The following is a 20,201-nucleotide window of genomic DNA, read 5'->3' as shown; positions in this document are numbered from 1 at the left end:
TGAACGGCGGTGGGCTGACGAGGTCGGCACGCTATCGATAGGCGTCCAGACCCGCAGTCGCACTGGAAGAGGACCTATGATGTTAGAGGAGGAAGAAAGATCAACATTACAGGAATTTACACAAGAAGAAATGGAGACTGAGATCAGAGAAGGTAGGCCTCAAAGGGAGATGATGGAACCTGGACTGGATTCTGTGTTCACAATTTTGGAAGGGATTGCTCATCAAATGGAAAATATGTCAATACAGATGTCAACTCAGATGACGCAAGGATTTATGGAAGTTAAAACTAAAATGACTACTATATGTGAAGAAATGACCTATGAAGCAAGATATTAATGTAGTTAAAAGTGATGTTAGTTGATGTATAAAATCAGTGGATACTGTACAAGATAACTTTAAAAAGTTATGGAAAAAGTGGAGTACTCATTTGTAGATTGGGGGATTCAGAAGAAGAAATCATGATTAGAAAATCATGGTTGAAGAAATAACGTAAAAATAGTAGGTCTTCCAGAAGATATAGAAGGTTCTGATCTGGTAAATTTTTTAAAGAAATGGATTCCTGAGGTGTTGGACAAGGAATTTTTTCCGGATGGTCTGGAGTTAGATCGAGCACATAGAGCACTAAGGAAGAAACAGTTTCCAGGCCAACCATCATGAGCAGTTTTGATTCGCTGTTTGAAATACCAGGACAGAGAAATATTACGAATGGCGGTGCAGAAAGCACGACAGAATCAGGCTCCAATGATGGTCCAGAATAACAGGGTGTTTTTTAATGTGGAATTGAGTCAAGAAATTATTAGAAGGCACCGAGAATTTAATTCAGCTAAAGAAGTATTGTGGCGAAAGGGATATAAATTTGCCTTACGTTATCCGGCCATGTTGAAAGTTTTTTCTGAGAACTTGCAATCTCAATTCTTTGAAGATGATCATGATGCATTAATTTTTACTAATTCATTGCCAGATTTATGAGGAAATGGATGATTGTCATTATTGTCACCGAAGAGGAGGGTAAGTGGAAATGGAAATGGGAAGAATGGAAAACATGGAAAGAATAGGAAGAAAGCTGAATTGACACAAAGTCTTCTTGATATTGAAGATCCGGAACAATCATTGGGACTGGAATCAATGGGTTGATTATTTTTGTTTCAGTACTTTGTGAAAGTCTGACTGGGGGGCGTGGATGACACTGAGACCAATAGTCATCTGCCACTAGTGGGTTTTACCACACCCAGATTTTTAGGGGGCTAAAACTTTTTTAGTAGTTTGTTTTGGGGATTATTCATTTTTTTTTCCTTTTTTTGGAATATTTACATAAGGGAGGGGTTAGAATATTAAGGGAATTAGAAGGGGAGCATTATTTTATAGTAGTGGAATATATTATTAGATTAAGATACGTCTAATTTGAATTTTGCAACTTTTAATGTTCAGGGTTTGAATAACCCAATTAAGCGTAAACGAGTTTTGGCTTATAATAAGAAAAATGAAAGTTGATATTGCTTTTTTGCAAGAAATATTTGACTGAAAAAGAACATTTGAAATTGAAGAGAGAGAGGGTTGGTCATGTATTTTCTTCTTCTTTTAATTCTAAAGCAAAGGGTGTAGCGATTTTAATTAATAAGAAATTACTGTTTGAATTGGAATCGTTTGAAGAAAATGCTGGGAGAGTTTTAATGGTTGATTGTAAAATTTTTGCTGAATCGTGGACTTTGTTAAATATTTATGCACCTAATGTAGATGATGAACGGTTTATGTCAAAGGCTTTAATAATAATAATCAGGCCAATAATAATATTTTGGTCAGGGGAGATTTTAATTGTGTTTTGGATCCTTTATTGGATAGATCTCCGAAAAGTATAAAGAAATCAAAGGCGGCAACACAAATAGGAGCTTTGATTAAGGATTTGAATCTGGTTGATGTTTGGAGGAGAGTAAACCCTACAGAGAAAGACTTTTCCTTTTATTCCTCTAGTCATGATTCCTTTTCTAGAATAGATTTTTTTTTAAGTTTCGGCACATCTGCAAGGTAGAGTATTACAGGTTAAGTATAAAAGTTGGGTTATATAGGATCATTCTATGTTATTTTTTTCCTGTGGAGATTCAGAAGTAGTACAATCGTCTTGTAGATGGAGATTTAATACAATGCTATTGAAGAAACCCGGAGTTTATTACTTTTGTTAAGGAGCAGATTACTTTATTTTTGGCTGAGAATGTCAATTCAGTATGTAGTAATTTTGTATTGTGGGATGCTTTGAAAGCATATTTACGATGGCAAATAGTTAGTTATACTACAAAAGTTAAAAAGCAATATGCAGCGGAAAGCTTAATGTTGGAGAAACAAATTGCTGAAATGGAAAAGGAATTTCAGAAAGATGTTACAGAAGATAAAAAAAAGCTGATTTAATGAAGTTGAAATTACATAATAGTTTACAAACTTATCAGTAAGAGACTAGTTAAGTATGCCAAGGCAAAGGATAACATGGAGGAGGGGGGACAGGAAATCAAGATCCTTCCCCATGTAACAAACTGCACCATTGGTCTCCTGTGTCTTAAGGGCCCCAACTCTTAATAATCCGGAGAATAACCAACAAGCCAGTGATCAGGCAAGTAGGTCACATATAATGCTAAAATTTTCAGAACTATGAAATGCCTGTGGCTATCGGCCACCGCCAGTGGAAGAAACACACTGAGTCGAATAGAGTTTCAAACCATCTGATTTACTGATTCAAACTTGTGCAACTTAAAAGGACTCAGCTGGTCCCTGTGGTCTCAGCACTCGTGTGGGCGGAAGTGATGTCAACTTCCTGTCCATTGTCTTGCCCCGCACAGAAAGTTCCCGAGTATGGCTATAGATTCAACCGTGGCTGCTGGCACTGCTTCACCTGCTACATGGGTAAGTCACCACAGGATTTGCCCTTCAGAACAGGCAATAGGAGGTGCAGAAACCATACTCCGTACACTGTCTACTTTACGTGGTTGCTCTCACCTCATGACTGATGCGACTATGACTGGGTGCTCAATGTCCAGGTGTGCCAGCTTGAGGCGGTCTATGGTTAATGTCTCCTTCTGGCCATCCACATCCAAAACACAAGTTGCCCCATTATGACACAACTCTTTGAAGGGTCCTTCATACAGCCACTGCAGGGGTGGTCTGTGCGCTTCTTGGCGGATGAATACGTACTCGCTCTACTGCAAGTCTTTGGGTACAAAGGAGGGCCTTTCCCCATTGTGGATTTCGGCACCAGAGCCAGTGTTCTGAGTCTCTCCTGGTCTGGTCAGGATCTCTGCTGATGTGTCCTCTTGGCAATGGGGTGCGGGCACGAATTTGCCAGGTACTGTGAGCAGTGCACCGTAAACTAGTTTGGCGGATGACGCTGCCAGGTCTTCCTTGGGGGCAGTGCAGATGTCCAGAAGGGCCCTTGGAGCCATGCCATCAGGCTGACTTCAGGTGCCTGTGGAAATGCTCCACCAGGCCGTTTGATTGAGGGTGGTGTGCAGTCGTCTGGTGGGGGTGGATTCTTAGTAGCTGCCACAGAGTTGACCACAGAGATGAGGTGAACTGTGTTTCTCTGTCCAAGGTGATGTGGTTAAGGAGCCCGAACCTCATCATCCAGGTTGTGATCAGTGTCCTGGTGCATGTCTCTGCTGTCCTTTTGATGATTGTGATGGCTTCCTGCCACCTCCTGAACCTGTCCACTATTGTAAATAAGTACTTTGTTCCTCTCGAGACAGGTAATGGGCCAACGATGTCCAAGTGCACAGGCTCCAACCTTTTGTGTGTTAACTGGAAAGGTTGCAGCAGTGCCTTTATGAGCCTCTGGACCTTGGAGGTCTGGCAGTGTGTGCACATTGGTCAATCTGCTTCCGTAGGCCATGCCACATGAAATGATCTGCAATTAGCTGGGAGTCACTCGGACGGAAAGGTGGGCTAACCCGTGCAAAGTATCAAAGATCTGGCGCCTCCAAGTGTCGGTATGTTGGGCCAAGGTTGCCCGGGGTAAGTGTTGCACAGGAGTTTGGTACCTCTAGGTGCAATTGGTACATCCTCGAGGCAGAGTCCAGTGACCGCGGTTTAGTGTGCCTCTGCTAACATCGTGTAGTCCACTCCTGGAGCCAAAGTGTGCACCAAATGGATGGACGTCTGGGACAGTACATTGGCCACCATATTGCTCTTCCCTCAGGATATGCTTGATCGTGGTGGTGAATTCAGATATGAACGACGGGTATCGCTGCTGACAGGCTGACCATGGGTCGGATACCTTGACAAACGCAAAGGTGAGGGGCTTGATCTTGAACTCCCTCCCTTCCAGGAAATACTTGAAATGTTGAATAGCCAGATATAGGGCCAGCAGTACTTGATCTCTTGGAGCCACAGCTTCCATTGGCCTTCGATTAACTGTTCAAGAACACCACCAACTGCCACTTCGGAGGTATCTATGGTGAGGACTATGGGGATGTCTATCTGGGGGTGGATCAGGAGCATGGCATTTACTAGAGTGTCCTTGGCTTGGTCAAAAACTACTGTCTCTTCTTCTGTTCAAGCTACCTCATTGGTTTCGCCAGACATCAAGCTGAACAGGGAGCACATGATCAGGGCTGCTGAAGGGATGAAACAGCGGTAGAAATGAACCATCCTGATGAATTCCTGCAGACCCTTGACTGTGTTGGGCTTGGCAAATGTGTGAATGGCCTCCACTTCCCCTGGCAGGGGAACAGCTCCGTGACAGTTGATCCGGTGCCCCAAGAAGTCAATGGTGGGTAGGCCAAAGTGACACTTGGTGAGGTTGACCGTCAGCCCATAGTCACTGAGGTGGTGGCAGATAGGCGCAAGTGTATTAGGTGTTCCTGGCGGGACTGACTAGATACCAGGATGTCATCCAGCTAGATAAACAGAAAGTCCAGGTCCCACCCTACTGCGTCCATGAGTCTTTGGAAGGTCTAGGCTGTGTTCTTGAGACTGAACGGCATTCTAAGGAATTCAAAAAGGCCGAACAGGGTTATGGTAACTGTCTTTGGGATATCATCTGGGTGGTCAGGAACTTGATGATACCCTCGCACCAGGTCTGTCTTTGAAAAGATGTGTGCCCTCTGTAGGTTGGCTGTGAAGTCCTAGATGTGCGGGACTGGGAACCTATTAGAGATGGTTGCTTCGTTCAGCCTTCATCCTCCTGTGACTTGGGCACCATATGGAGCGGAGAGGCCCATGGGCTGACTGAATGCCGCTCGATGCTCATCTCCTCCATCTTGTTAAATTCCTCCCTCACTAGTCGAAGCTTTTCTGGTGGTAACCTGTATGCTTGGGTGTTCAGGGGGTGTCCCTGAGTGGGAATGTGGTGCATCACACCATGTTTGGGGCTGTCGTGGAAAACTGCAGTGTGATGATGGCTGGGAACTCCAATAACACCCTGGCGAATTCGTTGTCTGAACACATGACTGAGTCCAGGTGCAGAGCTGGCAATCTGGCCTCGCTGAGGGGAAAGGTTTGAAATGTTTTTGCATCGACTAGCCATCGCCCTTTCAGGTCCACCAGCAAACAGTGTTCACGGACACTGTCTGCACCCAACAATGGTGTGACACCATGGCCAGCGTAAACGTCCATGTGAATCAGCTGGAACCGAATTGCAAAGGGGTAGTGAGTGTGCCGTAGGTGTGGATGGTGCTGCTGTTGGCTTCCGTGAGTTCTGGTCCAGCCCTTCTGATCCTGGTGCCTTTACTCGAGGGGGAGGAGGACGCTGATTTCTGCTCCTGTATCTTCTAGGAACCTGCACTCGAAGTGTCTATCCCAGGTGTACAGGAGGCTATCCCGTTGGCCAGCCAATAGGCTGGGCCTGCTGTTCCCATGGAATGAGCATGGTGGTCAGAATTGGTGGGCCCCAGATACCCACCTCTGATGGTAGAAACACCAAGACACAGAGATGTTGTCATCTCTTGGTGTGGGCAATGCTGACTTTGCTGCTGGGGTGCAGGGTGGCTGGGCCTTCGGTCGTGATGCAGCACTAATTCCGATGTTTGTTCCACTGTCTCTTGATGCGCGCCACAGGACGTTCATGTGCGTGGCCACCTTCCACAGGTTGGAGAAATCTTTATTTGCTAGAAGGAGGCAGATGTCCTCCAGCATCTGCTCCAAAAATATCTGATCGAAGAGTAGACATGGCTTATGGCCATCTGCCAGCACCAACATGTCACTCAATAGGCTGTTGGTGTACGGTCGCCTAGGCGTCCATATGCAGCAACATGCGGCCCGTTCATGACGTGAGAGCCCGAAAGTGCCGACCAACAAGGCTTTGAATGCTTCATTCCTGCTGGCCTCTGGGGGCTGTTGCAGAAAGTCCATTATTCGGACTGCCGTCTCTTGGTCGAGCACCACTACCACATAGTAGTTGCTGGAGTTGTTTATTTCGGGTCCAAATGCCGTTGAACCGTTGGGGTCACCAATGTGACTATTGGCCACCGCGAGTGGAAGAAACAGGCTGAGTTGAGTAGAGTTTCAAACTAATTTACTGACTCAAACTCGTATGCTTAAAAGGTCCCTGCTGGTCCCAGCGCTCGTGTGGGGCAGAAGTGATGTCAACTTCCTGTCGGTTGTTTTGCCCTCCACTGACAACTCCTCAGTATGTCTCTGGCTTTGGACTCAATCGCAACTGCTGGCGCCGGTGTGCCTGCTGCGTAGGTGACTCGCCACATACCAATTAATTTTTAGCACCTGTCTTATTTGCTTTATCATTCCACCATATGTGTATTTTCTTCGATTATGCATTTTGGGATCTTAGGATGCTATTAATCCTAAACTATAATATGAACTCTGGCTTGAGTGTGCTACAGAGTATTTTGAGGTGCTTTGGGAGGAATTGTTAGAATAGCTTGCACACACACATTTTAAAACAGAATATTTGCAGGACTTCTGCAGAATGCTTTTTGCAGGAGGCAACAAAGTATCGACAGCAGCTTGCCTGGGAGAGCATGTGATCTTTGCAGGCGGAGGAGAACTATTTTTCATTCGGTGAGGGAAGGTGTGAAACACAGAGAGAGAGGAGACAGAAATTATTTCTGGAAGGACAAAGCTGGCAAACTTTGGAAAGCTGCCTGGTCAAAGGTAAAAAAAAAGGTGACCTGAAAGAAAAAGGATCATCTAGAGAACCCTGAAGGGGGCAAGTTTAGTCAGCCAGACTGATTGAGAAGCAATCAGTTGTGAATGTCCTGGAAAAGGAATCTCTCTCTGAAAACCAGCAAGAACCCTCCTGAGTAGTAACCCTTTTGCCTGTTAAGCACCAAAGACTGGTGAACTTTGTAAATGCTAACTTCTGTGCACAGAACAAGAATTGCCTGTGATTCAAAGAACTTTTCTAATCTTAAATATACATTACACACACCTGTGCTTAGTGTTAGAGGAGGGATTGTGTAGTTAGGTAGGTTAGTTAAGTAGGTCAAGTAATAAGTCTAATTCTGTTTTCTTGTTCAAATATAATAAAAAAACTACTTTTGTTTAAGTAACCCTGTGTTGTGGTGAATATCTATTGTTGCTGGTTTTTGGGGTCCTCTGGACTCCGTAACAAGAGGATAAATGACTGCTGTTTACCCTAAAGGTGAATATGTTTTAAGTGGAAGAGGCCATTCAATGTATTTCTTATTTTCTTTCACGGGCCTCCTCAGTCACTCCTGAAGAATGTGGGCAAATCTATGCTTATCCCCTCCTATTATTAGAGCTTAAGATTGTCCCAAAGCTCTTTTGCTAGAATGCCAACTTGCTGCTCTATCACGTCAGGAAATGTACTCATGGGTAATTAATAAGACTTACTGGTTAATAAAAAGCATTGGTTCATTTTGTTAAAGGTCCATGGGAAATTAACTGCCTCCTGCAAATAAGAATTCTACCCTTCCTTCCTTGAAGGTTCTATCTATTATGCTAAAATAACAGAACCACAGAACACTATAGCACAGAAAAATGCCCTCTCATCCATCTAGACCAATTATTTATTCCACCTCATCCCATCGACCTGCACCGGACCATACCTGTTCATTCCCCTCCCATCCATGCAACTATCATATCTTCTCTTAAATATCAAAATCAAACTTCATCCACCACTTCTGCTGCAGCCCATTGCACATCCCCCAAATTTTCTCCTTAAACATTTTACCTTTCTGTCTCAATTCATGTCCTCTGCCTCTATGAATTCCTCCTCATTCTCTGAAGCTCCAGAAAATAAAGTCCTAGGCTATTCAACCTTTCCCTATAACTCAGCTCCTCAAGCCCCGGCAACATCCTTGTAAATTTTATTTGCACTTTCAATCTTATTGACATCTTTCCTGTAGGTTGGTGACCAAAACTGCACATAATGGTTCAAATTTGGTCTCACCATTGTCTTACACAATTTCAACAAAACATTCAAACTCCTATACTTAATATTTTGATTAATGAAGGTTAATGTGCCAAGAGCTTTTTTTTAAAAAACGACCCTATTTACAACCTCTGCCCCATCCTGTCTCAGCAGTGCTGTAAGTTTCCTTGACTAGCAAATCCTACCCCTCCCTCTTTTATCTCTCCATATCACATCTAAAACAATATACCCTGGAACATGAGCTACCAGTCCTGCCCCTCCTACAAACAAGTCTCACTAATGACCACAATGTCATAACTCCATGTACTGATCTATGCTGTAAGTTCATCCACCTTTCCTACAATTTTCCTTGCATTGAAATAGATCTAACTCAGAACATTATTTCCACCATGCTCAGCCTTTATTTCTGTCTTTGTGAACAATCAACATCTTTTCAATAACCACTCCTCTCTTTGCTCTGGTGCTCTGATTTCCTTACCCTGAAGCATTAAAATCCACAAAGCAGCACTAGCAAACCATCTGACAAGGATACTGGTTCTCTCCAGATCATATGCAAACTGTTCTGCTGGTACAGGTCCCACCTTCCCTGCAAAAGTGCCCAATGATCCAAAATACTGAAGTCCTCCCATCTGCACCAACTCATTAGCCATGTATTAAGTTGCACAGTCATCATATCTAGAGATCACAACCCTGGAGACCCTTTCCTTTAACCTATCATCTAGCTCCCTGAACATACTTTGCAGCACCTCGTCACCTTCCTTTCCATGCCATTGGTCACTACAAGGAGCATAGCATTTGGCTGCTCACCCTCTCACTTGGGAATGCTAGAGACTCAATCTGAAATATCCCTGGCCCTGACACCTGGGAGGCAACATACAATCCAGGAGACTTGGTCTCATCCACAGAATTTCCTATTGGTTCCCCCAATCATTGAATCCAACATTACTACAGCTCGCATTTCTTGACCCTTCTCTTTTGATTCAAAGGGCTAGATTCTGTGCCCGTGATATAACCACTGTGAATACTGCACAATTAGTACAGCTGAACCAGCTGCAAGCAAAATTAATTACCTGCATAAATTGAAAAGAGGCTTCAAAGTCCTCCACAGGATACATTTTAATTCGAAAGAACTTCATGCCCATAATGAGGCTAATACTGCTTTGAACAACATGTGGGTTCTGTTCTTTCTGACGTAGTTCTTTAAGTTCTGACATAAATTTCTTTTTCACAGCCGGAAACCTACAAGATTAAATATATGAATCTATGCATTATTCGTTTTATTTAAAAAGTTATAAATACAGTAAAAATCCTGGTATCTGGCACCTATTGTAGATGCTGGATAAGTATATTATCCGGTTGCTTGAAACTTACTCTCACAATGTCTAATACAACTGCATTAAGAATAAACAGTTTAAAAGATAAAAGACTAAAATACTATACTGTATTCACACTGAATAAACTTCATTTGCATGAATACAAACTTTAAAGCATTTTACTTTATTTTCAATCACTTTCTTTGAAAATATTTAACCATTGTCGCATCTGCAGGTTCTCCTCCTCCACGGAGCTGCCCGAAAGATGAATAATAATTGTGGATGATTAACCCCTCTTCTCCCAAGTTTACACATAAAGCCTCTGATTGGTGTGAATCTCACTAAACAGGGATAAGGAGACACTTTAAGAGAGTCACCCCAACAGCAAGCACCAGTTCTTCATCCATTTTATTCAAATAAATTTATTCCTCGATGAAGGGCTCAAACCTGAAACACCAGTTCTGTATTTTTATCTTTACTATATGAAAGACACTGTTTAACCTGCTGAGTTTCTCCAGCATTGTGTTTTTACTTTTTAAAAAATGTATTCAAACTTTATTCAAACAGCTGCTACAAGCAAAGCACGACCAAGACACTCCACTGGCTGAATATTTGCTCCCATCCGAAAGATGAATAATAATTGTGGATGATTAACCCCTCTTCTCCCAAGTTTACACATAAAGCCTCTGATTGGTGTGAATCTTACTAAACAGGGATAAGGAGACACTTTAAGAGAGTCACCCCAACAGCAAGCACCAGTTCTTCATCCATTTTATTCAAATAAATTTATTCCTCGATGAAGGGCTCAAACCTGAAACACCAGTTCTGTATTTTTATCTTTACTATATGAAAGACACTGTTTAACCTGCTGAGTTTCTCCAGCATTGTGTTTTTACTTTTTAAAAAATGTATTCAAACTTTATTCAAACAGCTGCTACAAGCAAAGCACGACCAAGACACTCCACTGGCTGAATATTTGCTCCCATCCGAAAGATGAATAATAATTGTGGATGATTAACCCCTCTTCTCCCAAGTTTACACATAAAGCCTCTGATTGGTGTGAATCTTACTAAACAGGGATAAGGAGACACTTTAAGAGAGTCACCCCAACAGCAAGCACCAGTTCTTCATCCATTTTATTCAAATAAATTTATTCCTCGATGAAGGGCTCAAACCTGAAACACCAGTTCTGGTAATCTAAAAGGATTATGTGTTTCTTCAGAGAACATTTACTTTTACAATTTTAAACTTACATTTTTTTTTACCTATTATTCTGATTTATTTTAATTTTTAAAATTTATTTTCCTTGATTTTTTTTGCCGGTTGCTTGAATTCCGGATTGCAGGGATTTCACTGCTATAACAAATATTTTAATAGATTTTTCTGTATCTCAGGCTGATTTAATTCTAACAATGTGTCACTACGTCAATTCTTGTGAACTATTTTGAAACATGTCTCAAATTGAAATCTGACCCCAATATTACAATCCAAAAAAAATCAACTGACAAAATTACTTATTATAATGAGCATCAATTTATAGTTGAGGTCCTAAAATGTCAGTCAGAGAGGGTTGATTATACTGAAATTACTTCTATATGGAAATAAATTGGTGTTCTGATCAGTACATTGCATATACAGTACAATATTGAAAAGTGGGAGCAGGTCATTTAGCCCTTTAAAACTGTTAAGCAATTCAGTATGATCACCATATAACACCATATTACCACATAACAATTACAGTACGGAAACAGGCCATATTGGCCCTTCCAGTCCACACTGATCCAAGTACCCTCCTCTAATCCCACTTACCAGCATTCTGCCCATATCCCTCCACCCCCTCCCATCCATATACTTACCCAACTCTTTCTTAAATGACTAAATTGATCCTGCCTCTACCACCTTTCCCGGAAGCTGATCTGTATCTCAAACTATATTCTCACTCTCTACACACATCTTTTAATTTTTTCTGCATCCAACAACTTCTGTGGTAGAGAACTCTACAGGTTTAAAATCCCGAGTGAAATTTTCTATATCTCAGTCCTAAATGTCTAATCCCACATACTGACACTGTGACCTATTATTTGAGATACCGTTCCCCCAACACCTCACTAATGAAAACATCTTCCCTGAACCTTTTCCTAGCCCTGTCAGAATTTCATACCTTTCAACAAGATTCTCTTTTATTCCTCCAAACCTGTGAATACAGGCTAAGTTGATTCAATTTTTCCTGCATCCCTGGAATCAGTCCGGTGAATCTGTTCAACTCTATAGCAAACAAATGATTTCTTGGCCGAGGAGCTTAAGATTGTAAATACCCAGGTGCGGTATCACCAATACTTTGTGTAATTTTAGTCAGATGACCTTGTTCTGGCATTTAAAACCTTTTGCTGTAAAGGATGACATATCCTTTGCCACCCAATTTCCATCAACCAGCTGTCATATTCTAGTGGAAATTGTTGGTCAGCTAACGGGCAGAATTCCAATACAGACAGGCAGTTAAAATCTGTTAGATTTCTGACTCCATGATAGACTGGCAGTCGCTCCTTTCACATGTCAGCTGAAGACTAAAATTAGCTTTGGTTTTTATGCTGCATCTTCAATAGAGACAGAATAATAAAGTGATAGACTGAGGAAAGTCCTAGTCTATTTTATGAAAGGTTTTCAGTTATTGTGGTACAAAGTTAACAAAAATGTATTGTCCACTATTACAAAATCTATGTTGTACTTACTTTGATTGTGCCAGAACACCGATTACTTCTGCATATAAATCAGCTATTATATGCATATTTCCAGTGTTGGGACCAAGGTAACTAAATTAATAAAAATAGAATAATTTAACATCAACAATAAAAAATTAACACCACAAACAATATCTTAAAAGGGTAAATAACATTAATAATGAAACTGTTCAGGCTTACCCCTCTTTATATTTGAAGTGCTTGAATGCTGAGTTAATAACTTCATGGACCAAGTTATCTGGTACAGGATGAAGGGAAATCTAAAAGGGAAAAAAATACAATTTAATGTACACAAGCAGAAGACATTGGAGATTATTTTAATTTATCTATTTCTAGCCTGGAAAATGGTTGACTTGTTATCAAAAAAATAGATAGAGGAGTCCTTTACTATATTTTTATGTATGCAACACATTCATTATATGCATATTTTACAAACCAGGTACCCCCACACCCAGCAAGTTATATGCATGTGTGCGCTATATGAGAATATATTTACATGTTGAAAGAACTCACACAATTAATAGCAGGTATGGGAAAGTCAAACTGGCAATTTAAAGCGGGCCTGGGACTATAATAGAGGCATTGAAAGAACATGCACAATTTATAGAGACCATAGGAAAGATATGCCAGCAAGTTATAGCGAGTGTGGGAATAAAATAGCGGTATTGAAAGAATGCACGCAATTTATAGCAATATGGTAATATTATAGCCAACATGCAAATGTATTAGTGGCAATGAAGGTACATGCACAATTTATAGCGGGCGTGGGAAATTTTGATCTTCGGAATATCTCTTTGTCCTGAATGCCATAGTATTCCTATAAACAGGACATTCTGGAGAGGGCACTGCACCTTATCAATGTTAATTGCCCAGACCCTCCTGAGGGAGGAGATTAACATATCAAGTGCCTTTGATTTGAGAACATTGGAATTAAAATCCTGCTCAACTCTGAAGCCTGCTTTTGATCTATTTAATTGATTCCTCTCCAAAGTGTTACTGTGTTGCAGTAGGATATCATCCATATAATGGGCAATTGAAACCTCTGTGGTAAATTGATTGGGTGTTAATTGTGGGAGATTAACTGTGGCAGATACTGGTATGTGCTTTGTCTCATGTCCCATTTAAATGCAAATTGCTTTTGTCAGTTAGAATTTAGAATATTATACCCACGGAATTTATGATTTTCTGTGTGTTATATCCATGTTCACATTATATGTTAAAGGCCTATTGAATTCATTTTTAGGAAAGTCTTTAAATGGACACCCAATCTTCCAAACTAAAATGTAGAAAACTGTTTAAATATGTAAATTGGGATTTTACAGAGGTTGTGGGATTTCGACTTCAATTTTCATTAATGAATGGATAGAATTTCCATATTGGTTAATTGTGTCAAATACTGAGTAGATTATTTGTATCCTCAAGAAAGGGTGAATTGTTGCCCAATTATTCTGGATAATACATTTATAAATCCTGAAGAATGAAAAATACCCCCATTTGGGATTCATATTTCTCAGATAATAGTACAAATCTGGCATGGGCCTTGCAATTGCAAACTCCCTGAGCAGCAATATATATGCAGGCGAGGCTTCACTATGATTATCCTTAGTAAGCCCATCGGCTGAATTTAAGGCCACAGATGGTGTGTATGCTCCACCACTTTGAAGCAAATTAAAATTTTCATGGTTGATAATATTTTAATCAATGCAACACACATGCTTTGTTGAGAGAATTCCCTTCCTTTACATACAAATAGCTTCCAGTATCTGTTCTCCATTGCTGGAACATAGTTTTGAAAGGAAATAAATATCAGGTAGTAATGAATTAGAAAAGAATCATTATATATTTGAATTTCAACTTCGATAACTAACAAAATCAGAATCATTGCAGTGAAGACTATTTAAAGATGATGTATCATTCTTAAATGTAAAAAATATTGGAAAGCAAGCTGACGCTAAATACACCTCCACACAGAACGACATACAAAATAGGGAATTATTGCTTACCTGTTTTAAAACCTCAATTAATACTAGAGAAAAAATAAAATCAATTGCAAGATCCCTTCTTTCCAGGAGGTAATCCCTTTGCTGTTCATCTCTGAAATTACAAACATGAAAGCTATTTTATCATTAAATTAATGAACTAATAATATATATTTAAGTCACGGATGCTTTTATCATAAAAAATTTTAGGTGAACTTGTTTAGCATGCATTTCCTGAAGTAGATTACATGTCATTCTCAAATCTCTTTGTTACTTTTCTCAAAAATTCAAGGAAGGCATTTGCAATGGATAGAGAAATTTCCTCAGATATAGAGCATATTAGAGCTATTTAAGGTCAACAATGGTACATTTTCCTTCAAGTGAAAGGCAACTGCATCAAGTCCAGCTCTTTAATAGAAGCTAGACTAACGTAAGACTCCAGTGCAATACTGACGATATACTCCATCATAGGATTATATCATTCTCAGACAAGAAAACAAGATTCAAATCTATCTGTTAAGATGGATATAAAATATATAATAGCACTCTATGAAAGGCAGGAATGGGGTCTTCTTGTGATAGCTAATAACACCAAAACAAACAGCTTAAAAAATGATTTATGTTATTTTATCCCATGCGAGAGGGGTGGGTGTTATGGTGCCATTTGACATCAAGTTAACATAACAGTATCTCAAAGCTTTAAACAGCTTTATGATATTCTAAAAATAATAAATGAGGTAATATAAAGAGGATTAGTTCATAGAATATATCAGTGATAATTTTCTTGAACTGCAAGTCACCAAACCTATAAAGGATTATGCTCATCTTAGATATGGTTTTGTGTAATGAGACAGGTAAAAATGATCTTGCAATTTGGGATCCTCTCAGAAAAAGTGATCACAGTATAGTTGAATTTCTAATGCAGATGCAGGGTGAGAAAGTAAAATCCAACAAGAGTGTCCTATTATAATGGGATGAGGGAGGGGTTGACTAACAAAAAATGAGATCTCAGGCTATATGATGGGACAGTTGAGGAACAGTACAGGACTTTCAAATAGATTTTTCACAGAGCTCAACAGAAGTCGACTCCAGTTAAAAACAAGGTAGTAAGGGGAGGGATAGTCATTGGTGGATAACCAAGGAAATGAAATTGGGGAGACTGGACGCAGTTTGGGGATTCACTTCATTTAGCACCTTTGCTCTGTCTGCTGCAACAGCATGGACCTCCCAGTAGCTAACCACTTCAACTCCACATCCCATTGCCATACTGACATGTTTGTCCATGCCCTCATGTACTGCCTGTTTGAGGCCACTGGTAAATTGGAGGAAAGATATCTTGATTTATGACTCAGCAGTCTCCAACAGATGGCATCAATATTGACCTCCAGTTTCTGGTAAAGCCTTCCTCTTGCTTTCCTTCATCCCTCTGATTCCCTTCCACCAGCTCCCCAGCCCCTTCCCTTCCTTTGCCTATCAGAAATCTAGCTTTATTTTGAATATTTTAATTTTCATAGACTCATCAAACAAACATTATAATCATTTTTTAAACATTCATAACATGCAGAGTCTGTATTTATCCCCCCACCCTCATACAACTGAAAGTACCATCAATTAAATTACCTCAATAGCAAAACAAAAAACAATCCCCCTCCTCTTTTCCCCCTCCCAATTTATATTCCCCCCCAGGCACCAATAACCAAGCTATTGGTGCCAATCTCCTTGCCATTTTGAGACGTGCCTAATGCACCCATCTATCACTTGTATCTCCCTCCCTTTCCTTGAGCTTCCTGTATTCATTCTTACTTCTAATATACATTCATCTTTAAACATTAACATTATGAAAAGATACAAATAACCCCCTCGTATTCCTCACAATTACAATATTTACAGTCCATCTTTTCCCTGATTCCCTCTTTCCACCTTATTTACATTTAATCCTGAAGCAGTGGCAAGGGTTTTACAAAATCCATTGCCTCTCTTGGATCCTTAAAAAACTTTCTTTCCCCTCCCACCCTTACTATCTTCAGCATTGCTGGGTGAAGGAGGGTAAACTCAATTCCTTTTTGTTTAAGGCTCTTTTGAACTGGGTCAAATTCCCTTGTGTCTGGGTAGAATAAAACCTTATATTCCACTGGACTTTCTCACCCACCACTGCTGCCCATAAAAATCCTCTCTCTATCCTGGTAGTGAAGGAGCCTCACCAGGATGGAGCGTGGCCATTGGTTTGGCACTGGGTGGTTGGGGGGGGGGGGGGGGGCAGAGACTGATGGGCCCATTCTTAGAGTATTTCCTATTTAATCCCTCCCTAGTGTATCTGGGAATCACTTTTTCAGGAACCCCACAATTTTATCCGTATTCCTTCTGCTGATGTTTTCTAAGGTATCTATCTTCTCCCACATCTTTACCCTATCCCTTTCCGATACATCCATTTCACTCTCTCTCTTATCCAATCTTTCTTCCACTTTCTCAATTCTCTCTTCCATTTCAGATACCCTTTCTGTCAGGTTTTCCAGCCTTTCTTGGATTGCCCCCTTGCCCTGCCAGAAGTGTCTTCAAAGTTCTTTTTATCTGGCCAATGGCCTCCAGTATCTCTCTGGCAAAGGACATCAGACCTTTTGCCTCCTTTATCTGTCTTTCACCTCCTAGTAATGTCCTTCTTTTACTTCCTTGTTCTTTTTCTTCTTCCTTCCCCTCCTCACCTCGCTTTCCAACTCCAGGCCATCCTCCCAGACTATTTTCCTGCCAGATCCCTCTGGCTGCACTCCTCCAGGAGTCTTCTAGGCCCAACTCCTTGAACGCCCTCCAATGCTTCGGACCTGATCTCTTTGCACCTGCCGATTCGAGTGGCCTTACCATGCAAGTCCTTGTCTTGAACTTTACTTTTTCTTTCAGCCTGCAGGGTTTTTCTCTCAGCTGCGACTTCACCTTGACTCCACCTCGACTTGGGTCCCTAACTCTCCAGCGCCCAACTGCGCTCCCATTACCGCCCACTCCTCAATTTGACTCCCCCATCCTCGGGTTCCCAACTCAACAGCGCTCCCAACGTTGCCCGCATCACTGTCTGCTTCTTCTCGGTTCACTTCCCCCAACCATGAGTCCCCAAAGCATCTGCAACCGACAGTGTTCCCGTCACTTCACACGTCACTATCCTCTCCTTAACTTGACTCCCCCGACCTTGGTCCCCCAACTCTCCCGTGCCTGACAGCACTGCTGTTGCCACCTGCGTCGCTCTCCACTTGTCCTCGGTTTGGTTCCCCCAATCTTAGGTCCCGAAATTGTCTGTGCCAAAGCACTCCCATCGTTGCCTGCATGGCTGTCAGCTCCTCCTTGGCTGTGCCCCCACGACCTCGGGCCTCTGTGCCTTCTTCACCCAGCAACGCTCTCATCACTTCAGTCACGTCCTACCCCAGCCCCCTCGAGATCCAACCTTATTGGGGCCATCCTGTCTTTCCCTCCTGAGCACGTCCCATTCCCTCGGGAAGCTTCAGGGCTCCGTATCATTGCCACTGCTGCCGACATCCTGCTAGGCCCCAGGTCAGCCTCTCCACCTCCATCACTTGGCAAATCTCTGCCGCCATCCTGTCTCTTCGTTCTTTTTCTCATCTTTTTTCTTTCCCTTCTCACTCTTTCTTCTATTCGTATTCTTGGTTGTCTTCCTTCTTTTTGGGTCTTTTTTATTTTAGGGGATCTTGTATCTATCCTTTATTCTCTTTTCCTCAGGGAGCTCTTGGGTCACCCTACAAGCCCCTCGCCACCATCTTGGATCTCCCAGAAATTTATGTTTCTCAGTCCTCTGTCCTTTATCCCTAACACTTCTTAGCTCCTTTCTCTTCTCTCCTCCCCCTCCACCTGTATTGACCCATTACCTACTAACCTCTGTTTTGCTCTCTTCACCTATCCCCAACTTCTTATTTGGGTGGTCTGCTTGATTTTTGACACATCTGAAGAAGGGCTCAGGCCTAAAATGTTGACTGCCTTTTGCTTTCCATGATGCTGTGTGACCAACTGAGATTCTTCAGCACTTTTGTGCTCTGTACTAGACCTCAGCATATGCAAATTTCCTGTTCACTTCTGAATAAAGGAAGGCATTAAATTAAAAGGGAATACATTCAAAGCAGCCAAGAATAGTGGGAAACTAGCAGGCTGGGAAAAACAACATTAAGAAAACAATAAAAAGGAAAAATATTTAAGAAAGTAAATTAGCACAGAATACAAAACCAGATAGTAAAAGTTTTTATAAATGTATAAAGCAGAAGAGTGGCTAAAATAAACATAGGATTCTTAGAAGACAAGAAGGAGGAATTAAAAATGGGGACTGGTGAAATGGATGAGGCCCTGAATAATTATTTTATGTCAGGCTTCACACTGGAAGACAGAGATAATATGCTAAAGATTGATGTTGAGGAGGCAATGAGAGATGAAGATCTCTTTTAATTGCTATCAATAAAGAGTTAGTGCTGGAGAAATCAGTGCGCCTATAGGTAGATAAGTCCCTGGTCCTAATGGAACGCATTGCTGGGTATGGAAATTATTAAAGTTAAGGCAGACCTTTTGAGGAATTTTACCAAACTTTTCTCGATTTTGGTCAGGTCCTTGTCGATTGGAAGGCAGGAAATTTAACTCTGCTGGTTTTAAAAAGGAAATAGACAAAAGGCAGGTAACTATAGATCAGTTAGCTTAATATCTGCAGTTTAAAAAATGCTTGAAGTTATAATTAAGGAAGAAATATTTGGAGTACTGTGAGCAGTTTTGGGCCCCATATGTAAGGAAGGGTGTGCTGGAGTTGGGAAGAGTCCTGGGGAGGTTTACAAGAATAATCCTGGGGATGAGAGAATTAATGTATGAAGGGTCTGGGCCTATACTCACTGGAGTTTAGAAGGATGAGGGGGGAAACTCATCAAATATTGAAAGGGCTAGATAGAGTGGATGCGGAAATGTTTCCTGCAGAAGAAGAATCTAGGACCAGAGGGCACAACTTCCGAATTATGTGTTAATTGGTGGCAAGGAACATGTGTTTATCAGTGAGCATGAGATTATGGCAATTTATTCAATTGAAGAGAGACTGCTTAGACAGAAACCTCTTTTAATGAATCAGTTGACATTGGAAGAAACCTTCAAAAAGACTCCAACCTGAAGATGATGACCAACATAAGAATGACAATATTGTTGTAATTTGCTTTTACTGTATGTACAGTATATTTTCAGGTTAGTTTGCGCCAGTTTATGTTTGAAGTTTTACTATATTTTATTTTAAAATATAAAGTACAATAGTGATCCCTGTCTGTCCACCGCTGCTGCAACCCCCCCCCACCCCCCTCCCAACCATCCAGAGACATTTCTAATTGAAGTGTGTCTTTGTTTTGTGCGAATTGGAAACACTGCAAATACTTAAAAGTACCACCGTTACTATTATTCCAAATTCCTAAAAGTGTTTGGCCCCAAAGATTTTGGATAAAAGATTAAGCACCTGTACTTAAGACCAAATAGATTTTTGAAGAATAGGGGAATAAAGGGTTATGGAGAGCTGAGTTCACAGCCAGATCAGCCACGATCTGAATGACAACAGGCTTGGTTGCCCAGATGGCCTACTGCGGCCCCTATTTCACATGTTCTTATATTCTTAAATGCAAATCATTCCTTTGTTAGTTGAAATAAAAATTCAAAAATAAAAGCTGAGTGCATTCAGGTATACAACTTTCACTTGAAGGAAATCACACACTGAAAATCCTAGAAGGACTTTTAACATTAAAGAGACAAGAACATACTTTAGAGTCAGGTTACCATAATTATATTTGATATTACATTTCTAATAATTTATCTTAGATAGCATAATACAAC

The 20,201-nt window shown here is 41.0% G+C and overlaps 1 protein-coding gene across 13 annotated transcripts in view; it reads right to left on the bottom strand.

The window, feature by feature from the left end:
• LOC138739469 (protein furry homolog) overlaps positions 1–20,201 on the bottom strand; it is a 446,682-nt gene that overhangs the window by 279,344 nt on the left and 147,137 nt on the right. For all 13 annotated transcript variants that reach the window (XM_069891583.1, XM_069891588.1, XM_069891589.1 and 10 more), the window contains 4 exons: positions 14,388–14,478; positions 12,565–12,644; positions 12,376–12,456; positions 9,404–9,572 (listed from right to left, as the gene is read on the bottom strand). In XM_069891583.1, coding sequence (XP_069747684.1) covers positions 9,404–9,572; positions 12,376–12,456; positions 12,565–12,644; positions 14,388–14,478 — 421 coding nt within the window. The remainder of the gene's footprint in view (positions 1–9,403; positions 9,573–12,375; positions 12,457–12,564; positions 12,645–14,387; positions 14,479–20,201) is intronic.

Source organism: Narcine bancroftii, chromosome 7 (genome assembly GCF_036971445.1).
Source record: "Narcine bancroftii isolate sNarBan1 chromosome 7, sNarBan1.hap1, whole genome shotgun sequence".
NCBI classification, from domain to species: Eukaryota; Metazoa; Chordata; class Chondrichthyes; order Torpediniformes; family Narcinidae; genus Narcine; species Narcine bancroftii.
This window is presented reverse-complemented; position numbering and strand designations above follow the sequence as displayed.